A 21,816-nucleotide genomic window follows, 5' to 3' on the forward strand; every position below is an offset into this window, starting at 1 on the left:
ACATTAACCATGTCTACACTGTATTTCTGATCAATTTGTCTACACTGTATTTCTGATCAATTTGTCTACACTGTATTTCTGATCAATTTGATGTTATTTTAATGGACAAAAAAATGAGCTTTTCTTTCAAAACAAGGACATTTCTAAGTGACCCCACCCCAGTGGCCTGCATACTTAAGCAAATATGGGTCCAAATTGTCAGCCCCTAATGACTTCTTAGGTGTCGATAGCTAATAAGGCAGCAGGAACTTCAGTGTCTATGAGCTGCCGAAAAGAAAAAACCCTGACTACTTAAAAAATGTATTTTGCAATGTGTGTTGGACTTGGATGAGGGTATGAAGACCCGCGAGCAGCTGCGGACCCTCATGATGAGTTCCGATTTTTTGTGGCCCCCATCTCCATCAAAGTTTCCCATCCCTGGCCTAACTGCTGCGACCGATTAGATTAGATTTAAAAATCATAGCAACCTATCCAATCTCTGACCAGGGCTGGGCCCCACTGTCCTTATCTCAACTGATGTACTTATAGCAGGCCACAGTGGGTCACAGATGTAATCATAGAGAACAAATCTGCTTTGTAGTTTTTAGGAGAGCTATATTACCGGTACACACTACTAATCCCAAGATCCTCAGTGGAGGGCGTGATTTCCGAGGTCTGTGTTGCTAGGGGAAGGGAAGGTGGTGCTGGGGACCTGTTGGAAATGACGGGAGAAGAAATCCGATTTCAATATAAAGACCAAAACAGTACGCCTGGAATATAGCAAAGAAACGTCACCAGACCTGCGTGCTAAGGGTGTGTGCTAGTTCAAATGTATATTCATGCATTCAAACAATGCATCGTTGCGGTGTGTGAAAGATTCGCTGTCCAGCTTGCTAGCTAACTCAGTTGTGTTGGTGCACTTATCCCCACCTCTCCGGCTAGCAAGCACGCCAGCTGGCTAACTAACTAACTAACTAGTTAGTTCATCGAAAATCGATTCTAGTGTCTTCACCAAATAATCAGAGCTAGTTAGCAAGTCTACATTTTTATGGATATAACAATGACTGCTTGTTCTGTTGTAGCAAGCAAATTTGCTAACAGTTGGCTAACTGGCTAGACTCAAATTAGCCAGCTAACGTTAATTAGCATGCTCGATAGCTAGGTAATTGATCTTGTTTTGAGGACAGCACCCATGCTGTCACTGACTAAGTAGCTTGCATTTCAAAAACACCAGGTGGCTTTCAGATTAATGTGAACTTTGTTATTCATTTGAGTATATCTGTATCTGCGTTTACTGTGGATTAACAATTTAAAACATGAACATAGCTAGTTAGGGGATATGCCATTCAATGCGTGTGATTTATAATCCTGCAAATCCCTGGTATCACGCCCTATTTGATACTAAATTCATAGTCAGTGCTAGGACTGAGAGTACAATAACAAAGTTTACAATTCACTTTGATTGCCAATTACACACAAGGTATGCAAACTAGTATGCAATGAGTCTTCTCCCCTTTATAAAAATGATTGACAAGACCTGTATACCCAACCATAGGGTGTGAATAACCATGGAGACCTTGATAAGTGCGGTGGCCCCTCGGTCTCCAGCGCCGGTGAAGAAAGCCTCGGAGGTGGATTTCCGGTCGGGGGTCATGCTGGAGCAGCTGTCGTCTCAGGTGTCTGAGCTGGTCACCCTGGAGCAGGGGGACTTCGGGGACCAACTGGCCCTGGAGGTCCACACGGCCAAAGACTTTATCTTCAACATGCTGGGTAAAGCTCATAGTAACAGAGAATGTGTTGTGACACAGTGAGGTTAACATTCTGAAATCATTAGATGGTAAAATATGTATGGTAAACATTTATGATTCACATTTATTTTATATATTGTGTGTTTGGTGAACACTTTTAAGTTATGTGATTGTAGTGTGTAGCAGTGGAGGCTTCTGAGGGGAGGAAGTCTCATAATAAGGGCCGAATGGTATCAAACAAATGATGTTTGATTCCAGCCATTACCCTCCATTTCAGCCATTATTATTACCTGTCCTCCCCTCAGCAGCCTCCACTGGTGTATAGCCTATTCATGAGAAGGACAGATAGAAGAAAGGTGTTGGCTGTGTTGATGTTGTGTGTCATACCCCTGATATACAGTACTTTTCAGCCAGGTGAAGTGTGGTTGTTTGTCCAATAGGTGGCACTCTTCCCTCTCTTCACTGCCACTGCCCGCCCCTTAGCTCTCTCCTTTTCTCTCCTCTCTCCCTGCCTGTCCCAGTGCAACTGGAACCAAGCCTCTTTGGCCTGTATCCCTCCCTGCATGTCCCTCACTTTGCTCTTTCTTTCCTTCTCTCTCTCGCGGCTTGTTTGTGGATCATGTGCAGCTTGAGAGGGAAGCACAATGCAAACAGTCTAACTGGCTGTAAGTCCACTCTCCCCGTCCATCTCTAAATCCACTCTCCCCGTCCATCTCTAAATCCACTCTCCCTGTTCATCCCCATGTAACAATAGCTGTGAATAGGAGCCACTATTGGCACGGGTGTATTGTTTGCCCAAAAATATCATAGCTGACAGCCAACCCTCCTCCTGTGTCTCTCTGTATCTTTTGCTAATCAAGTCAGATATTGGATAAGCTCTCTGCTTCTCCTACTTTGGTTCTGTGCTTGCTAGTCTAGCATCCTCTTTTCTCTCTCTCGCTCTCTTTCTCTCGCTCTTTTTGTCTCTCTTTGTCTCTTGCTCTCTTTCTCAATCTCTTTCTTGGTCTCTCTCTCTCTATCTCTCTCTCTCTCTCTCTCTCTCTCTCTCACAAACACTTAACCCTCTACCCCAATTTAGTGACTCTCCCTGCCCTCACTGTGTAACCAAATCTTTTCCTACCACTGCTCCACATTCTTTCTTAACTCATGTGTCCTCACACCGCCACATTTTTTTTGCTTCATTTCCTGGCTCCTTTTTTTCTTCTTCTCCCACTCGCTGTCTCCATTGACAGTCAGACTGACAGCTAAAAGCTGCTCTTAAACACTTCGCAGTGGGGGGTTTTCCTACAGTCTAGCTCCCTGTATGGCAGCCAAAGGATGCAATCTATTTCTCCCATCACCCCCCCCCCCCCCCCCCTCTCTTTCTCTCTCTCTCTCTATCTGCTGTTTCATTTCCAACTCTGCTAGAGAACAGAGATAATGTGAGTGTCGGTTGTGTGATTGTGTTAATGCACTGTGTTCATTTGCTACGATAGTAGCACTGCCACTTGTAGTCTTTTTAAGGACATTGAAGAGGATGGAGCCTAGGCAGTTAAAAGGGAATATCTGCCCAGCTACTAGGAATGTTAAAATGGGCTATATGGAACACTTGGAGTGTGTGTGTGTGTCTATGCATCTGTGTGTTTGTGCATCTCTATGTGTATAAGTGTTGTCACGATACCTGATTTCTGACTTCGATACCAGGTTTAGGATACCGAAGCAATACTCAATACCGAAACGATACCGTGGCAAAAAAAACTCTGAACAATGTTGATAACTGGTAGAACAGAATATATTCTATATTACATTTCTTCCCAAAATAAAACACCATGTTAAATAACAGAAGAATTACCTCAATTTTCCCTTATGCAAAACCATATGTTTTATAAAGTCGTTTGATACATATCAGGGTTGATTTGCTCATCTATGGCCATAATATTGGGTCAAATTACATTCATTAGACCTGCAATTGTTTCATTACTGCTAAATAATTGAACATATTAAATGAATAGTTTAGTTCCAAAACAACATAATAATAAAAAAACACTGATGCTCATTTCTGAAACTTTTACGTTGAAATAGTCTAGACGCCATAGAAATACAATTGAATTTACCCAGCATACTACGAGTCCCAGGGTGCAATGCTCCGCCCAGGGCTGCTGGCTGGCTCGTGGCTACTGCTAGTAAGCCTAGACAAATGCTAAGTAGTCAAAATATATTGTTGTCAAGTTATGAGTGCATTTCACATTGCACAACCCAAAATTAATCCCATTTATAATACCCAAATGAATGTCATGCTGAATATATGTTCATGTCATTGTCACTCATAAATAATTCAAATTTACTAGAATAACAATGTAACTGCAATAACAACGTAAATGCAAATGTCGTATAAAATAGTTTGCTTTATTTCGTTTTGCTTGGAACTGAACCTCCCTTCCATTGCACTGCTTTGTATCATGTTTTGCTTAATTGCTCATCTGCCCTCTTCTGCTCCGTAATCAAAGTATTCCCATAGTTTGCTTCTGCAGCCAGTTTTGTCGACAAGCTGCAGGCGAGGAGGTACGATGTTTTAGTTTCAAGAAGCCACGCTGTCGATATTGTCTCTCTATAAAGTGTTTTGCACTGTGTCAGCTGCATGGGTAGCCTGGCTAGCTACTGCCCCCTTGAAGATTTAGACAAATTACTAGACAGACTTGGTCCTCTCAATCCATATATGAGGTGAGACACATTTGACAGAAGTACCGAAAGTTAGAAAAATTCTAGTACCGAACCGTTTTTCATGTTCTAGTATTGGAAATACTAGAGTTTCCGAAATACCGTGCAACAGTAGTGTGTGTGTGTCTGTGCATATAATGTGTTTGACATCCTTTCTAGTTGGGTCTGTTTTATAAAGATTTTTCTAGCCTAGTTTAAGCAGCAGGTGGCTCCCCACTGGCCATTAAGAGCTGACAGAGATGGAGAGGGAGAGTAGAGAGATTGCACCACACAGGGAAGCAGCTGCACAGATCCAAGGAAGGAAAAAACACTTTCTTTGCCCAGTAGCTCCTTAGTTAACTGTTTTAGGCTAGCCTGTAGCATGCCTTTGGAAAGAAAATGCCTCCAGTACTCCCACAGGACTATATGTGTCGGTGGGAATACAGAAATGTAGACTAATGACAGACATACAGTGCCATCGGAATGTATTCAGACCCCTGCCCTTTTCCCACATTTTGTTACGTTACAGCCTTATTATCAAATATATGATGTATTTTGTGTACACAATAACCCATAATGACAAAGCGATAACAGGTTTTTATATTTTTTTGCAAATGTATTAAAAATGGAGAAAAAACCCACCATTTACATAAGTATTCAGACCCTTTCAGGTCCCACAGTTGACAGTTCATGTCAGAACAAAAACCAAACCCTGAGATCGAAGGAATTGTCCTTAGAGCTCCGAGACAGGATTGCGTCGGCACAGATCTGGGGAAGGCTACCAAAACAATTCTGCAGTATTGAAGGTCCCCAAGAACACAGTGGCCTCCATCATTCTTAAATGGAAGAAGTTTGGAACCACCAAGACTCTTCCTAGAGCTGGCTGCCCGGCCGAACTGAGCAATCGGGGGAGAAGGGAACCCGATAGTCACTCTGACAGAGCTCTAGAAGGACAACCATCTCTGCAGCACTCCACCAATCAGGCCTTTATGGTATAGTGGCCAGATGGACGCCACTCCTCAGTAAAAAGCACATGACAGCCTGCTTAGAGTTTGTTAAAAGGCACCCAAAGACTCTCAGACCATGAGAAACAAGATTCTCTGGTCTGATGAAACCCAGATTGAACTTTTTGGCCTGAATGCCAAGCGTCACATCTGGAGGAAACCTGGCACTATCCCTAAGGTGAAGCATGGTGGTGGCAGCATCATGCTGTGGGGATGTTTTTCAGCGGCAGGGACTGGGAGACTAGTCAGGATCGAGGGAAAGATGAATGGAGAAAATAGCTGTGCAGTGACGCTCCCCATCCAACCTGACAGAGCTTAAGAGGATCTGCAGAGAAGAATGGGAGAAGCTCCCCAAATTCAGGTGTGCCAAGCTTGTAGCATCATACCCAAGAAGACTAGAGGCTGTAATCTCTGCCAAAGGTGCTTTAATGAAGTTCTGAGTAAAAGGTCTGAGTACTTATGTAAATGTGATATTTCAGTTTATTTTTAGTACATTGCAAAAATCTAAACCTGTTTTTGCTTTGTCGTTATGGGGTATTGTGTGGATTGATGAGGGTGGAAAAAACTATTTCATCCATTTTAGAATAAGCCTGTAACAAAGTGGAAAGAGTCAAGTGGGCTGACTACTTTCCGAATGCACTGTAACAAGTGATTGTTCTTATTTACAGTAAGAAGTGAGATATCGTCTTGTAAGGTTGTAGGTTCAAGTCTGTCAGATAAAATGCTACAAGTCTTTGCTGAACCAGTAAACAACAACTTGATTCTGGTACTTTCTGCTGTGTATACGCTGTGAGTAATCCTCCATGTTTCATTTTTCACTTCCCTTCAAAGACAGAAAAATTGACTTGGAGAAAAAAAAAAGGAGAGGAATGACGCCCACTCCTATCAAACTAAAAACAGAATCCTGTTATCGCCATGGGTTCTCTCCCCATCTTCAGCCCCCACTTCTTAGGCTAGTTTTTTACAAACACACCCTTTTTCATGTGCCTTTGAACACCAGACTACTGGTGACCCCCTTCCCCACAGATCTCATTAAAAAAGTATTTGTTTTATACCGCTCTATAGCCGTTTTAATTCAAACACAAAGAAGGCTAGAGAGGAGAGAGGGGAGAAAAAAGGGGGAGCTCCATTTCAGATTCGGCCGACTCACCGAGGCACAATAACAAAAGAATGAGGCACAAGTCAGGCATTGTCTCGAACACGTCCAGGCGTGCAAAGTCAAGAGGTCGCCTAGAGTTGAGAGACGTAAAGACAAAGCAATAGCGAAACAACCCAAACAAGCTGTTGTTTGGTCTCTTCCCGCCGTGCTTGTTTATTGTTGTCTGCGTGTCGGCTTGCCCCCCCCCCCAACAGTGGGATCACCCCCTGTATGCAACGACCAATCAGAGAAAAGCGTATTCGGAAGGGGACTCTTCTGGACAGATGGGCCCACATGTTGGGCTTCCGTAGGTGGGAAAATATCTCAGTGTTAACCTTCACCTACACTGTCCTATAGGATCAAAATCCACTTACTATTATCTTATTCAAAAGTGACAGATAATGCAAAACGTTTTGGTTTTCAAGGTCATCGCCTATTTTTAAGGACATATTGAATACTATTTTGTATTTTCTGTACCTCACTTAGCCTTCACTAAGATCAAGCTAGATTAATTAAAAGTCTATGTGTGTGTATTTTGGCAGCGATGTCTACACGACTGAATCTGAATGTAAATTGACCGTTGTTTGATTGTGTGGCTGGGCTGTAGCAGCTAAGTTGTTCCGCCTGTGTTCAGGTAATGATCGGTTGTGCAATGGTTGTTGACCGCTTTCAACTCTCCCATAGGGCTTGTGTCCTCAGTGCGTCACACACACGCACTTTTTGACTAATGCCGCCTACGGTCCACTTTAGCTCTCAGGCAGCAGTTTTCTCTCTTCCTCTCTCGCTCATATACACAGTGTACAAAACATTAGGAACACCTGCTCTTTCCATGACAGACTGACCAGGTGAATCCAGGTGAAAGCTATGATTGTGTGTGTGCCTTTCAGAGGGCGAATGGGCAAGACAGTGTCTTTTGAACCTATGCTAGTAGGTGCCAGGCGCACCTGTTTGAGTGTGTCAAGAACTACAACGCTTGTGGGTTTTTCACGCTCAACTGTTTCGTTTGTGTATCAAGAATGGTCGACCCCCCCAAAGGATATCCAGCCAACGACGGGCCAGTAGTCGAAAATGGTTAATTGATTAAAGATTGATTAAAGAGGACAAAGGAGGCTAACACAAATTGTACATACAGTGCCTTGCGAAAGTATTCGGCCCCCTTGAACTTTGCGACCTTTTGCCACATTTCAGGCTTCAAACATAAAGATATAAAACTGTATTTTTTTGTGAAGAATCAACAACAAGTGGGACACAATCATGAAGTGGAACGACATTTATTGGATATTTCAAACTTTTTTAACAAATCAAAAACTGAAAAATTGGGCGTGCAAAATTATTCAGCCCCTTTACTTTCAGTGCAGCAAACTCTCTCCAGAAGTTCAGTGAGGATCTCTGAATGATCCAATGTTGACCTAAATGACTAATGATGCTAAATACAATCCACCTGTGTGTAATCAAGTCTCCGTATAAATGCACCTGCACTGTGATAGTCTCAGAGGTCCGTTAAAAGCGCAGAGAGCATCATGAAGAACAAGGAACACACCAGGCAGGTCCGAGATACTGTTGTGAAGAAGTTTAAAGCCGGATTTGGATACAAAAAGATTTCCCAAGCTTTAAACATCCCAAGGAGCACTGTGCAAGCGATAATATTGAAATGGAAGGAGTATCAGACCACTGCAAATCTACCAAGACCTGGCCGTCCCTCTAAACTTTCAGCTCATACAAGGAGAAGACTGATCAGAGATGCAGCCAAGAGGCCCATGATCACTCTGGATGAACTGCAGAGATCTACAGCTGAGGTGGGAGACTCTGTCCATAGGACAACAATCAGTCGTATATTGCACAAATCTGGGCTTTATGGAAGAGTGGCAAGAAGAAAGCCATTTCTTAAAGATATCCATAAAAAGTGTTGGTTAAAGTTTGCCACAAGCCACCTGGGAGACACACCAAACGTGGAAGAAGGTGCTCTGGTCAGATGAAACCAAAATTGAACTTTTTGGCAACAATGCAAAATGTTATGTTTGGCGTAAAAGCAACACACCATCCCCACTGTCAAACATGGTGGTGGCAGCATCATGGTTTGGGCCTGCTTTTCTTCAGCAGGGACAGGGAAGATGGTTAAAATTGATGGGAAGATGGATGGAGCCAAATACAGGACCATTCTGGAAGAAAACCTGATGGAGTCTGCAAAAGACCTGAGACTGGGACTGAGATTTGTCTTCCAACAAGACAATGATCCAAAACATAAAGCAAAATCTACAATGGAATGGTTCAAAAATAAACATATCCAGGTGTTAGAATGGCCAAGTCAAAGTCCAGACCTGAATCCAATCGAGAATCTGTGGAAAGAACTGAAAACTGCTGTTCACAAATGCTCTCCAGCCAACCTCACTGAGCTCGAGCTGTTTTGCAAGGAGGAATGGGAAAATATTTCAGTCTCTCGATGTGCAAAACTGATAGAGACATACCCCAAGCGACTTACAGCTGTAATCGCAGCAAAAGGTGGCGCTACAAAGTATTAACTTAAGGGGGCTGAATAATTTTGCACGCCCAATTTTTCAGTTTTTGATTTGTTAAAAAAGTTTGAAATATCCAATAAATGTTGTTCCACTTCATGCTTGTGTCCCACTTGTTGTTGATTCTTCACAAAAAAGTACAGTTTTATATCTTTATGTTTGAAGCCTGAAATGTGGCAAAAGGTTGCAAAGTTCAAGGGGGCCGAATACTTTCGCAAGGCACTGTATCAACAGATGGACTATAGTTCGTCAACTGACAGTCCAGTACGAAAGGTTGCTGGATTGAATGCCCGAGCTGACATGGTCAAAATCGGTCTTCTGCCGCTGAGCAAGGCAGTTATCCCACTGTTCCCCAGGCACCGATGATGTCGGTATTGTCCGCTTTAGGTCAGTCAATCCGGAAAATTTCAAGAACTATGAAAGTTTCTTCAAGTGCAGTCGCAAAAACCATCAAGCGCTATGATGAAACTGGCTGTCATGAGGACCGCCACAGGAAAGGAAGACCCAGAGTTAGCTCTGCTGCAGAAGATAAGTTTGAGTTACCAGCCTCAGAAATCTTCAATTAACTGGGCCTCAGATTGCAGCCCAAATAAATGCTTCACAGAGTTCAAGTAACAGACACATCTCAACATCAACTGTTCAGAGGAGACTGCGTGAATCAGGCTTTCACGGTCAAATTGCTGAAAAGAAACCACTTCTAAAGGACACCAATAATAAGAAGAGACTTGCTTGGGCCAAGAAACACAAGCAATGGACATTAGACCGGTGGAAATTTGTCCTTTGTTCTGATGAGTCCAAATGTGAGATATTTGGTTAGTAGGTGAGCTGATGATCTCTGCAGGTGTGGTTCCCACAGTGAAGCATGGAGGAGGAGGTGGTGTAGGGGTGCTTTCCTGGTGACACTGTCAGTGATTTATTTATAAATCAAGGCACACTTAACCAGCATGACTACCACAGTATTCTGCAGCAAAACGACATCCCATCTGGTTTGTGCTTAGTCCCACTATCATTTGTTTTTCAACCGGACAATGACCCAACGCACCTCCAAGGCTCTAAGGGTTATTTGACCAAAAAGGAGAGTGATGGAGTGCTGCAGCAGAGGATCTTGCCTCCACAATCACCCGACCTCAACCCGATTTGAGATTGTTTGGGATGATTTTGACTGCAGAGTGAAGGAAAAGCAGCCAACAAGTGCTCAGCATATGTGGGAACTCTCTCAAGACTGTTGGAAAAGCATTCCAGGTGAAGCTGGTTGAGAGAATGCTGTGCAAAGCTGTCATCAAGGCAAAGTAGCCAACTATTTTTGGATTTGTCTTTTTTGGTTACTACATGATTCCATGTGTTATTTCATAGTTTTTATTCACTATTATTCTACAATGTAGAAAATAGTAAAAATAAAGAAAACCGTTGAATGAGTAGGTGTGTCAACTTTTGACTGGTACTGTGTGTATATATACACATACTGATTGTATAAAACATTATAAACAACGTCCTATATTTTTATAGTAGAGTCTCCTTCGACGTCCGATAACACACACCAAGTCTCACGGCGACGAACAGCTCTGCGTGTGTTTGCTGTGCCTCCAGAGTCTGTACGCTCCCCCCTCTAGTGTAGGAGGAGATGGTTTCTTAACAGGCAGCAGGAACATTACAACTCATTAACTACAGACTGATAATTAACCAGGCGAGTGCTGTTGTATGAACTACTACAGGGAAGAGATCTCTCTCTCTCTCTCTCTCTTTGGGCTCTGTGTCGCTCGCTCTCTCTCTCTCTCTCACTCCCTCCATTTACTGAATCACTTTTAATGTACATTACATAAAAAGCTATTTGACATTTACTTCATGTGAAAACCCAAACGGATGTATCATAGTCATAACACAATGCGTGTAGTGTTTTTTTGTTAAGCATACATCGATCCCCAGACAGTCCATCGCTCCATTAAACTCTGTACTACAGCATTTGAACACAAACACATTTGAATGTTTCGATCACCTTCGTTTTGCGGCCTGGTGTTTGATAGATAGCCCCTGACCCTTCAAAAGAAGGTTTCTCGCATCCACACCCAATTGGATTAGATGAGAACAAAGTCTCCCTCTGTTTAATTTTGAGAATGAGCGAGGCCTATTTTAAGATCTGGAAATGAAAGCTAGGCTAATCTCCGGGCTTGATGTGAACGCATAAACACCGTTGGAGGGGGGGTAGCAGGACACACTGACTCTTTTGTGTGTGTTAATCCGTCTCTCTTGAGTCTCAGAGTATGAAAGCTCTATTTTAAAAGGAGCAAGGGCTGGATTTAGAGGCTAATCGTTTACGTTTTAAAAGACTCCGGGTTTGAAGCCGAGCGAGAGTGTTCAATGGCAATTGAATGGCTAAAACGGTCTCTGCTGGAAGGATCTGTTTTACGATTCATTGGATGGTTTGGCCCTACGTCTTTGTTATAGAGAAGGCCTCCTGTCTGACATCCCAACCTTTCCCATTGTGAGTGGACGTGTTTACACAGCTACTCTTACCCTGTCTCTCTCTTACGGTACATCCCTTCTCTCATCTTTTCACTTTTTTTGGCGCCTGTATTTACATTGTAGTCATTTATCCAGAGCGACTTAGAGTTAGTGCTTTTAATCGTAATATAGCTAGGTTGGACAACCACATATCACAGGCACAAAAAGGGGGGAAAAAAGATATCATTATTATTTTTAATATTTGTTTTATCTCTTTGTGTAGTACTGGCATCCACACCACAAACATTCCTCTTATACGTTTGTGTGTGTGTGTGTCACGGTTCCCAGAGTGGCTCTATGGAAATGAGATCTGCTATGCTTGACCTCCCAGAGACCTACTGGTGGATGCATAACACTGTGGCTGTTTTGAATGGGAAATAGATGAGTTAATTGAGTGAGTTCAGTCCCGGTTTCAAAACGTTCAAGTTCATGCACTTTAGTTTTTCTCAGCCCGGCTTCAAGGCTTTATTGGAGCCTCACCTAAGCTAAGCTGGTGTCCACGACCTAGACTTTGCGTCTAGTCACGACCCCCCCCCCCCCCCCCCCCCCGCTCTCTCTCACGTTCCTCTGCATGCTATAGTATGTTCTTCTGCTTCCCATTTGACCCAATTGATCAACTCTAGAGATAGACCCAAAACAAATCAGAGGAAGTTTCTGCTTGCCGACTCTGCCCTTTGTCTGTCTGCCTGGAAGATATTTTCTCTCCCTCAGCTCTTCTCAGCTTCTCTCAATGTTTTGGAAGAACTGACAGATTTTGATTTCTATATCTGATTATTTCTCTGCTTTCCTTTTACTGTCAGTATAACACACACTGTAGATAGACACTGTCTTTGAAATAGCTCTCTCTCTCACACACACACAAAAACACACACACACACACACACACATCGACACAGGGCCTGTAATTGGATGAGAGAAATCGCGTTAGGAGCTTTAGGCTCCAGGCTGCAGTCTCAGTGTCTGCAGTTGGCAGTCGCACCACCCTCAACCCCCCCCCCCCACCGACCCCCCCCACCCCACCACTGCCTTCATATCGACCTCAGAGCCTCCGAGGGGATGGGTATATGGGTGTACTTCAGGTCAAAGTTGACAGCCTGGAAGGCATCACTGGGTCTTAGCCCTGTGTGTGTGTGCGTGCGTACATGCACACTTGAGTGTGTGTGTGTGTGTGCGCACGGTGAAGATGCATGGTATCATGTGTTGAGAGTGACCTTTTAAGCCTGTCCGGCTCTAATCTTGCTTGACTGGAACACCATAGTTGAGAACACAATAAAGGGATTTGATTGGGTTCAGTATTTTTCATCAACTCTTTGGCAAAGAGGAGAGTTTTGGTTTGGGCTGGGTGGGGAAGTTGTTTGCCAGAAGCTAGATTGATAGGATGTTATGACTATTCGAAAGCTGTTAGTTTAGACTTTTCTTTCTTTTTTCTCTCACGCACTCTCACAATCTCTTTTCCTTCCTCTCCCTCTCTTACTCATTCCCTCTCACACTATCCCTTCCTCCTCTCTCACTCTCTCCCCCCGGTTTCCCCTCTGTCGGAGTTATTGCAGTTTGCCCAGTCATTTTGGCTGTGTTCAGTAAAGACTCCCCCTAGGAGGATAAAGCCAGGGTTGGTTGAGGACGAGCAGCTAGCGTGGAGAATAACATAAAACCACGCACTGCGCTCACAGAGGGAGCTGTGTAGACCTCATATATTTTTATGTCAGTATCGCCACTGCTGTATTTCATGAATGTATGCTTTGCCTTCAGAAGAAATGGAACGGCTCAAGTATTGTATTTGTTTTTAATGTCATATTACACTCATCCTTTGTGTGTGTGTGTGTGTGTGTGTGTGTGTTCTTCCTCTAGGTCTAGTACAGAAGGTGGACCAGCGTCTCCCAGTGGCCAATGAGTACCTGCTCCTGTCTGGGGGGGCCAGGGAGGGGGTCCTGGACCTCAACCCAGAGGAGCTGGGGGACTACGCCAAGGGGGCCGACTTCGACCTGGACTTCACCCTCCTGGTGCCGGCGCTCAAGCTCCACGACCGCAACCAGGTTGGTGCAGCAGAGACAGGGATGTGAAACGTACTGCTTGAATGTGTCTACGTTTATTGATGAGAAGTTGTGATGTGTCTTATGGGATGTTTTTACTGTATACTTTCTGATATGGTGTTTTTGATGCCAGACTAATCACGAGTATTGCCTCAGGAAAACAAGTATAGCTTAATGCAGCGTCATCTCATGTCAACCAGCCCGTCACCCTAGACATGCGGCAATCGGCCCCCTGCCACTCCTGGCTGTCCCTGCGTCTGTGTGACCCCAACACTCTGGCCAGGTGGAGCATCTGCTGCCAGGAGGAGAATGGATTACCCCCCGATGAGGAGGAGGAGGATGAAGAGGACAGGGGAATGGGTCACCAAGTCTCTGGTGCTGTTCCCCCCTCCCTCCACGTAATGCGTTTTCTAACTTCTCTTATTATTCATTTTTTTTAAATTATTGCTTATAGTTTTATGAAAGTTAATCAAATGTGTGTTGCTTTTAGCTTAGTCTTTTATTGTGTTTTACTGTAAAGTGTGATGAAATTATTTTAAACGGATAGTTCAGGTATTGGCAATGCAGGGGTTTTATGTACTTCCTTGGAGTCAGATGAACTTGTGGATACCATCTTTATGTCTTTGCGTCCAGTACGAGGTAGTTCTGCGAGCCAATGCTAACTATCTTAGCGCGAAGATTGGAAGTCTTTGCACTAAGCTAATGCCAAAATTACCCTTTAATTGCACTTGAACTAAAGTTGGGTCATGATTTGATCCCAGTCCCCCCACCAGTCTCTGGATGGGTGCTACTTCTCTCCCGCGCTGGTGGCTGACTGGTTCTGGGGGGTGGTGGGCGAGGCGGTGGACGAGCTGAGACGTTCACCACAGAGAGGCATCCCCATCCCGGAGAGGCTGGAGCGCAACGGGCCCCTGACCACCCTCATTCTTCAGGTAGGGAGTTAGTGTACGTCCCAAATGCCACCCTATATAGTGCTAATAGTAGTGTGTCTATATAGGGAATAGGAGGCCATAGTTGGCGTCTGTATCAATTCCAGAATCCGATTAATTGGCACTAGCAACCATCTCAGCTAGTCGATTCTGGAAAAACTTGTGTTGAACAAATGTATTTACGAAGCCTATGTTTATCCGGATAAGTAATTCAGAACATCTCTTTTTAAATAATTGTGTTTTACCATAACTCGTTCCTACCTCCAGGCGGGGTCCAGCCGAGTGCTCTATGACCTCCTGCCTGTGGTGTCCTTCCGGGGCTGGCCCGCCGTGGCCCAGAGCTGGCTGACGGCCAACCACTTCTGGGACGGGAAGATCACGGAGGAGGAGGCCATCTCTGGGTTCTACCTGCTGCCCTGCCCGGCCCCGCTGGGGGGGAGGCCTGACCGGGAGTGGAGGCTGGCCTTCTCACGCAGCGAGGTGGGTAGTTGGTTAAGTTAGCTCTTCTTTTTGAGTAATTAGCGAGTTCAATAGATTGGGCCTCCTTCCTTCCTTACTTGGCCAGAATGGTTATCTAGCTAGAGGTGTTCAATTGCGACTCAGTGATATGACATTGTCACAAGCAGCAGGATGAACCGCAGATATTGCAGGCAAGACGATGCACTCACACAGAGTATATGGCCATGTGCACGGGTACGCTTCATGCTGCTGCAACGTGATAGCTGCGGGACCAAAACAGCAGAGAAGGTTAGCCTTCTACTTCATACTCTTAGTTGTTTCGGAAGTCTGCCCGATACTGCTGGGCAATTCCACGGTAACAAAATTACAGTTTGATGTTTGTGCTGTCATTCTGTTACCAAACTTTACACCTGCACTGTTTTTCAAGTAAATATTTTTTTGTCAAAATGTTCAGTGGAAATTGTTAAAAGTTGTCCTTGTGCATAGAGTTGTATGGTTTGCCTTTGCAATCATTAGTTTTTGTTTGACATGCATGCATTTTAACGTCTCAACATCATTCTGTTGCTTTGGAATTGCCCTGCTATTTATTTTGTGCATTGCCAATTCTACCTTGTAAATGTTAGCTGAAGCTAAAGCACATGACACGATCAAAAGTATGTGGACAACCTGACTGTCAAACATCTCATTCCAAAATGATGGGCATTAATATGGAGTTGGATCCATCTTTGCTGCTATAACAGCCTCCACTTTTCTGGGAAGTCTTTCCACTTGATATTGGAACATTGCTGCAGGGACTTTCTTCCATTCAGACACGAGCATTAGTGAGGTCAGGCACTGATGTCGGGCGATTAGGCCTGGCTCGCAGTCGGCGTTCCAATTCATCCTCAAAGGTGTTCGATGGGGTTGAGGTCAGGGCTCTGTGCAGGCCAGTCAAGTTCTTTCACACCGACAATTTCTGTATGTAATTTCTGTCCATTTCTGTATGGACCTCGCTTTGTGCACGGGGGCATTGTCATGCTGAAACAGGAAAGGGCCTTCCCCAAAATGTAGCACAGAATCGTCTAGAATGTCATATGCTGTAGCGTTAAGATTTCCCTTCACTGGAACTAAGGGGCAAAGCCCGAACCATGAAAAACAGCCCCAGACCATTATTCTTCCTCCAATAATCTTTACAGTTGGCACTATGCATTCTGGCAGGTATCGTTCTCCTGGCATCTGCCAAACCCAGCTGGTGAATCGTGATTTATCACTCCAAAGAATGCGCTTCCACTGCTCCAGGGTCCAATGGCGTGTGGCTTTACACCACTCCAGCCGACGATCTTATGCTTGTGGGCGGCTACTCGGCCATGGGAACCCATTTCATGAAGCTCTCGACGAACAGTTCTTGTGCTGACGTTGCTTCCAGGGTGATTTTGGAACTCGGTACTGAGTGTTGCAACCGAGGACAGGCATTTCAACTTTTTTTTATTTTTTACACACTTCACTCCCGTTCTGTGAGCTTGTGTGGCCTACCACTTTGCAGCTTTGCCGTTGTTGCTCTTAGATGTTTCCACTTCACAATAACAGCACTTACAGTTGACCGGGGCAGCTCTAGCAGGGCAGAAATTTGACAAACTAGCCTGTTGAAAAGGTGTCATGTTGAAAGTCACTGAGTTCTTCAGTACGGGCCATTCGACTGCCAATGTTTGTCTATTGAGATTGCATGGCTGTCTGTTCTATATTATATACCTGTCAGCAACGGGTGGGACTGAAATAGCAGAATCCATTAATTTGAAGGGGTGTCCACATACGTGTGTGTATATATAGTGGAAGTACAAGTTCAACTTTAAATATGTTAAATATGTTCAGGTTGAACTTTGAATATGTCTTCTAAATACAGTTGAAAATACATCAACTGTAACAATTAGCTTCAGTATAACATCCATCAGGACTGTCTCTGGTGCTGGTGACATCCAATTTCCCCTTGTTGGTTGAATAAAGTTTATTTTAATTCAATTCAATCTGAACCACTGACTGCCATATCATTGTCTGTCTCCAGGTTCAGCTGAAGAAGTGCATCCCGTTCCCCATGGCCCAGGCCTTCCAGGCAGCCAAGGCTGTCCTCTCCCGCCTCCTGGCTCGCCCCCGCACTGGCCTCAGCCCCTACCACCTCCGCACCATCCTCTTCTGGGCCTGTGACCGCCTGCCCCCCTCCTACCTGTCTTCGCCTGACTCCGACACTCCCGCCCGTCTCCTCCTGGGCCTCCTGGATGACCTGGCCCACTGCATCTTGGGTAAGAACTGTCCCAACTACTTCCTGCCCCAGTGCAACATGCTGGAGCACCTGTCGGACAGCCAAGCCCTGCTGGTGGCCCGGAAGGTGGCTCACGTCCGCTCAGACCCCACCGAGCACCTCCGGGCGGCCCTGGACCAGGCACAGCAGGCAGGCCAGCTCAAGAGGAAGGCGGCGGGCGCCACCAACGGGCATGGCGGGTCACCTGGCCACAGGTACCCGGCCAGTGGCATCATCTCACCCTCGGACGACAAGCTGGCCGCCAGGCTGCAGCAGCTGGTGACAGAAAACCCAGGGAAGTCGATTTCTGTGTTTCTCAACCCTGATGATGTCACGCGGCCACACTTCCGCATCGATGACAAATTCTATTGACCCGAGGGCCTAGTCTAGTGTTGTGGTAGCCACACACACACACTCTCACACACAAGTTAAATAGCGGGCCAAATGTTGGCGAGTCAACCAGGATGGCTCGAGGCGTGAAACACTGCCGATCGCTGCTCCCTATACTGCCCCCTCTTGGCGGCGAATGATAACGACGCTAACTAATAAGCGTTAACTCTGACTCTGTTGTAACTAATAAGACGCTGTACCAAAAAAATCCATACTGCACGCTCCCAAGAAGATGCTAGCTCTAGAGAAACCAACACACTTCTATCGATTTAGCGACACCGTGACAGAAAAAGGCTTGTCAAGTGGTTGCCACGGAGACCACTGCTCTTTATGAAGCTTGCCCTAGCGAGATGTTTTTTTTTTATTAGCTGGTGCTACAAAGAAAAGAGAGAATCGTTTTAGAATAAAGAAAGGAGCTGCTGCTTACAAAAGGGTACACCGTTTCATTCTCTTAAGGGTTTATGCTCTTCTCGTCTCTGCACACTGCTGAGAATACTGTATTCCCCCATTTTTCTGCCCAATCAGAGTGGATGATAGCTGAATAAGAAAAGGGGTATCAAGGAACTATGATGTAACTGAATGTAATTTGGTGTGGGGAAATGTCTTTGAACAGAGTGTTTACTTTCTTCCCTCTTTCTATATTTCTTTTTATCCCTCGTTCTCTCGACCCTCTGCCCCACTCTCTTTAACTCCCTATCTCGCTCGTTCGCTATCTCTCAGGTATTTTGAATGTTTGTTTTCTATGTGACTCCAGACTCCCTCTGGTAGGGTTATGGTCCCCCATATCTACCTGAATGGTATAACCCAGGGCGGTCCTTCCATTTCAACTCTCATTATGTGGCGGAAGGCACCAAAGAGCCACGCTGCAGGGGTGTTTTTCGAGGAGCCTTTGGCTCCACCCCATAACAAAAGGTATCTGTATTCACTGACCCAGAGTCAGTCTGTACTGTTAACGCTCATATTCCCCACCTTTACAATCCTGACCAACATGCAGATGAGAGATCACCTTATCAATTTGCCTTTTATCCCCTGAAAGCTTGAAGAAGTTTAATCAAATAAGGGTCATATCATAGGGGCTATCAACTTAATTCAGTTCCTTTTTATTACAGTCCCCTTTGAAAGTATCTTAAACGGTGAGATGTGGTCATTTAAACGTTGTATGATATAGACCGACTACCTATAAGGAGACCGGTTGGGGAGGAGAGGTGAGGCAGGGTTGGCCGGCTGCTTGATTGTATTCTAATCTCTACGTTACAGCATTACAGTACAGCCATGGCATGGCTAGCCACATCATGTAATCCCCCTGAGGCTGGTGTAAGGGCTATTTGCTTTGTTCTACTTTTTTATTTATTCCGTCTAGTGTTTGTGTGTGTGTTAAGATGGGGAGGTTAAGGTTTTTGTTTGAATCCCCCCAGAAAAGTATTTTGTATTGTGTTCTCAGCTGTTTAATTGTGAGAGACTTGACTGGTTTTTGTGATGGTCCCCCCTCCTGCCTAGCAGGCCTGTTTTAATAAGGTGTGTGTGTGATCATTGGACGACTGATCGAGGTCTTTAAATGTGCTGATGTAATGAGGGATGGAACGGGAACAAATGCGCAGCAGGACTCAAGCACGCAAATGTCCTAGCTACCCATCTACCTTCATCTCTTTCTGTGTGTGGGGGTCTTGGGGGCCCTATCTTGTCCACCCAGATGTGTGCTGTTATCAGGGGGATGGATGGGGAGACAGGCCAGCCCCTGGCCCTTTGTAGAGATGAGCCCTAAAGGAAGTTGCCCCTGGGACCTGGGACAGCTGCTTGTCTCTCTCTCTCTCTCTCTTCATCCCGCTCTCCGTACTGCTCCTATCTCTCTATATAATGTATGTTTCTCTCTCTCTCTCTCTCTTCATCCCCCTCTCCCCTCTCCGTACTGCTCCTATCTCTCTATATAATGTATATGTTTCTCTCTCTCTCTCTCTCTCTCTTCATCCCCCTCTCCGTACTGCTCCTATCTCTATATAATGAATATGTTTCTCTCTCTCTCTCTCTCTCTCTCTCTTCATCCCCCTCTCTGCTTTCTGTACTGCTCCTATCTCTATATAATGTATGTTTCTCTCTCTCTCTCTTCATCCCCCTCTCCCCTCTCCATACTGCTCCTATCTCTATATAATGTATATGTTTCTCTCTCTCTCTCACTGGTTGAACACCGTTAATGAAATATCATTGTGGACATGAATGTTCATTCCATACTGTATTGGTACTACTTGTATACATTGGTATTGCTATTTGAACAGCATCAGTTAGTGGAGCGATTTAGGAGCTACTAGTGAATTGTGTTGTCACTTCTGTTCTGTATAGCCTTGGTACAGGTGAGTGTGAATATGGACACCTTGACAAACCAAAGCATGTAGTGACGGTTACTATACAGAAGAATGTAGACCCAGACGATAGTTAAGTGTGGGTATGTAAACTGCCAAGAATCAGGTGTGTGTGGTCCTAGCACTTTCATGGTGGGGGGGGGGGGTCTTCGACACACCACAGCCCGATGTTGTAAGAATGTTTGTGAACGTTGCAAGAAAACGTATCAACGTTGTCAGGACGTTTTTGAGTCGTCCTTTAGAGATTTTTCTCCTTCCTGAAATGCTCCCCTACGTTTTAAAACACACCAACAGTCCAACGTTGTGGTGAGGTTGTTTGAACATGGTGAAAGCTGTTTGACAGTTCCTCTAAAGTTTTAAATCCAGTGTTGTTTGAAGTTTGAAATATGCACTGTCAAGAGTGTCTCTCACGATATACCTTAATCTGCCTAGTTTGTGGGCATAGAAAGTAGTATGAAGCTTGAATCAATATTTAGCCTCTTTCTGTGAAAAATGTAAACACACTTTGATCCTGGTGCAGAATATCAATATAAAAAGTTAATGGCAGCAGTTCTATGCAATTCTGTACCCAATCTCACTTGGACTGTCTGCCGTAGATTGAGCTGTTGTGCCCTTTTCATCTACAGGGATGATCATGTTTAGTCTACGTCGAAATCAATTAGTTCTGCCCGGGGTTTCTATACCTCTTGAATACGAAATGTGTGTTCGATGATATGACATTATCAAACATTCAGACATCCTTCTCTCATTTGCTTTCCTGTTTGAAATCTGATATCACGTAACAGTCGGAGGCAACTAAGTCATGCATTGATAACGTCGAGGCAATGTGAGGTCACTGTACTTCTTAAACTACTAAACGTTCTATTATTTGGTGCTTAAACTACTAAACGTTCTATTATTTTGGTGCTTAAACTACTGCTAATTGTTTTTGATTGAAAATAAACCATGATTGTAACACTTTTTTCCACTGGAATCACTCAATCAATTCAAAATACAGTTCATCAAAGCTATCCCGACCTAATTACGGTATACAAGAGCTGCAGTATCAACGACTCCACTCCATGTCTGGAACTATTTGCACTTTTAAAACTTTCCTCTTCCTCTATAAAGTGCAAATGAAGTTGATTGTCTCTTATCATGTGACTGTTACTGCGGTGTTATTTCATTTGGGATGCTTTGAATGATGATCTTGAATGGTACTGCCGTAGCATGAAATAAATCTCGACATCTCCATCCTCACATTTTGACTGTATAACTTCTTTGTGGAATAATGTTAGCCTGGCCCCAGATCTAGTTGTGCTGTAGAAGTCAACTCCTAAGGTGAGTCATGGGTAACTACCTCAACATGGCTGCCGGTGTTACAACACTGGTGTGTCAACATAAACGGCCTTATCAACACAAGTGGCTGGATGGAAAGCGAACTGGGCAGATTTGTCGCCGCTTAAGTCTGTTTTGTATGGCTGCATCTCTGAGCATTTAGCTAACCCTTTTCCTGACCGTAACCTCATTCTTCTAACCTGCAACGTTAATTATCCTAACCTGCTACGTTAATTATCCTAAGCTGCTACTTTAATTATCCTAAGCTGCTACTTTAATTATCCTAACCTGCTACTTTAATTATCCTAACCTGCTACTTTAATTATCCTAACCTGCTACTTTAATTATCCTAACCTGCTACTTTAATTATCCTAACCTGCTACTTTAATTATCCTAACCTCTACTTTAATTATCCTAACCTGCTACTTTAATTATCCTAACCTCTACTTTAATTATCCTAACCTGCTACGTTAATTATCCTAACCTGCTACTTTAATGATCCTAACCT

General features: G+C 44.3%; 1 protein-coding gene across 2 annotated transcripts; it reads left to right on the plus strand.

The window, feature by feature from the left end:
- Window positions 1-608: 608 nt before the first annotated feature.
- Window positions 609-21,230, plus strand: LOC110500529 (nucleotidyltransferase MB21D2). 2 transcript variants are annotated; one of them, XM_021577936.3, is made up of 7 exons: window positions 609-792; window positions 1,535-1,749; window positions 13,406-13,590; window positions 13,788-13,985; window positions 14,349-14,519; window positions 14,784-14,996; window positions 17,014-21,230. In XM_021577936.3, the coding sequence occupies exons 2-7, from the start codon at window positions 1,548-1,550 to the stop codon at window positions 17,617-17,619; spliced, it is 1,575 nt and encodes a 524-aa protein (XP_021433611.1). In that variant the 5' UTR covers window positions 609-792; window positions 1,535-1,547; the 3' UTR covers window positions 17,620-21,230. The 2 variants fall into 2 exon arrangements, with proteins under 2 accessions (XP_021433611.1, XP_036813835.1); XM_036957940.2 differs by having other exon boundaries at window positions 610-792; window positions 14,361-14,519.
- Window positions 21,231-21,816: the final 586 nt, after the last annotated feature.

The sequence above is a fragment of the Oncorhynchus mykiss genome, chromosome 21 (genome assembly GCF_057628025.1).
Source record: "Oncorhynchus mykiss isolate SJ-2025 chromosome 21, ASM5762802v1, whole genome shotgun sequence".
NCBI lineage: Eukaryota > Metazoa > Chordata > Actinopteri > Salmoniformes > Salmonidae > Oncorhynchus > Oncorhynchus mykiss.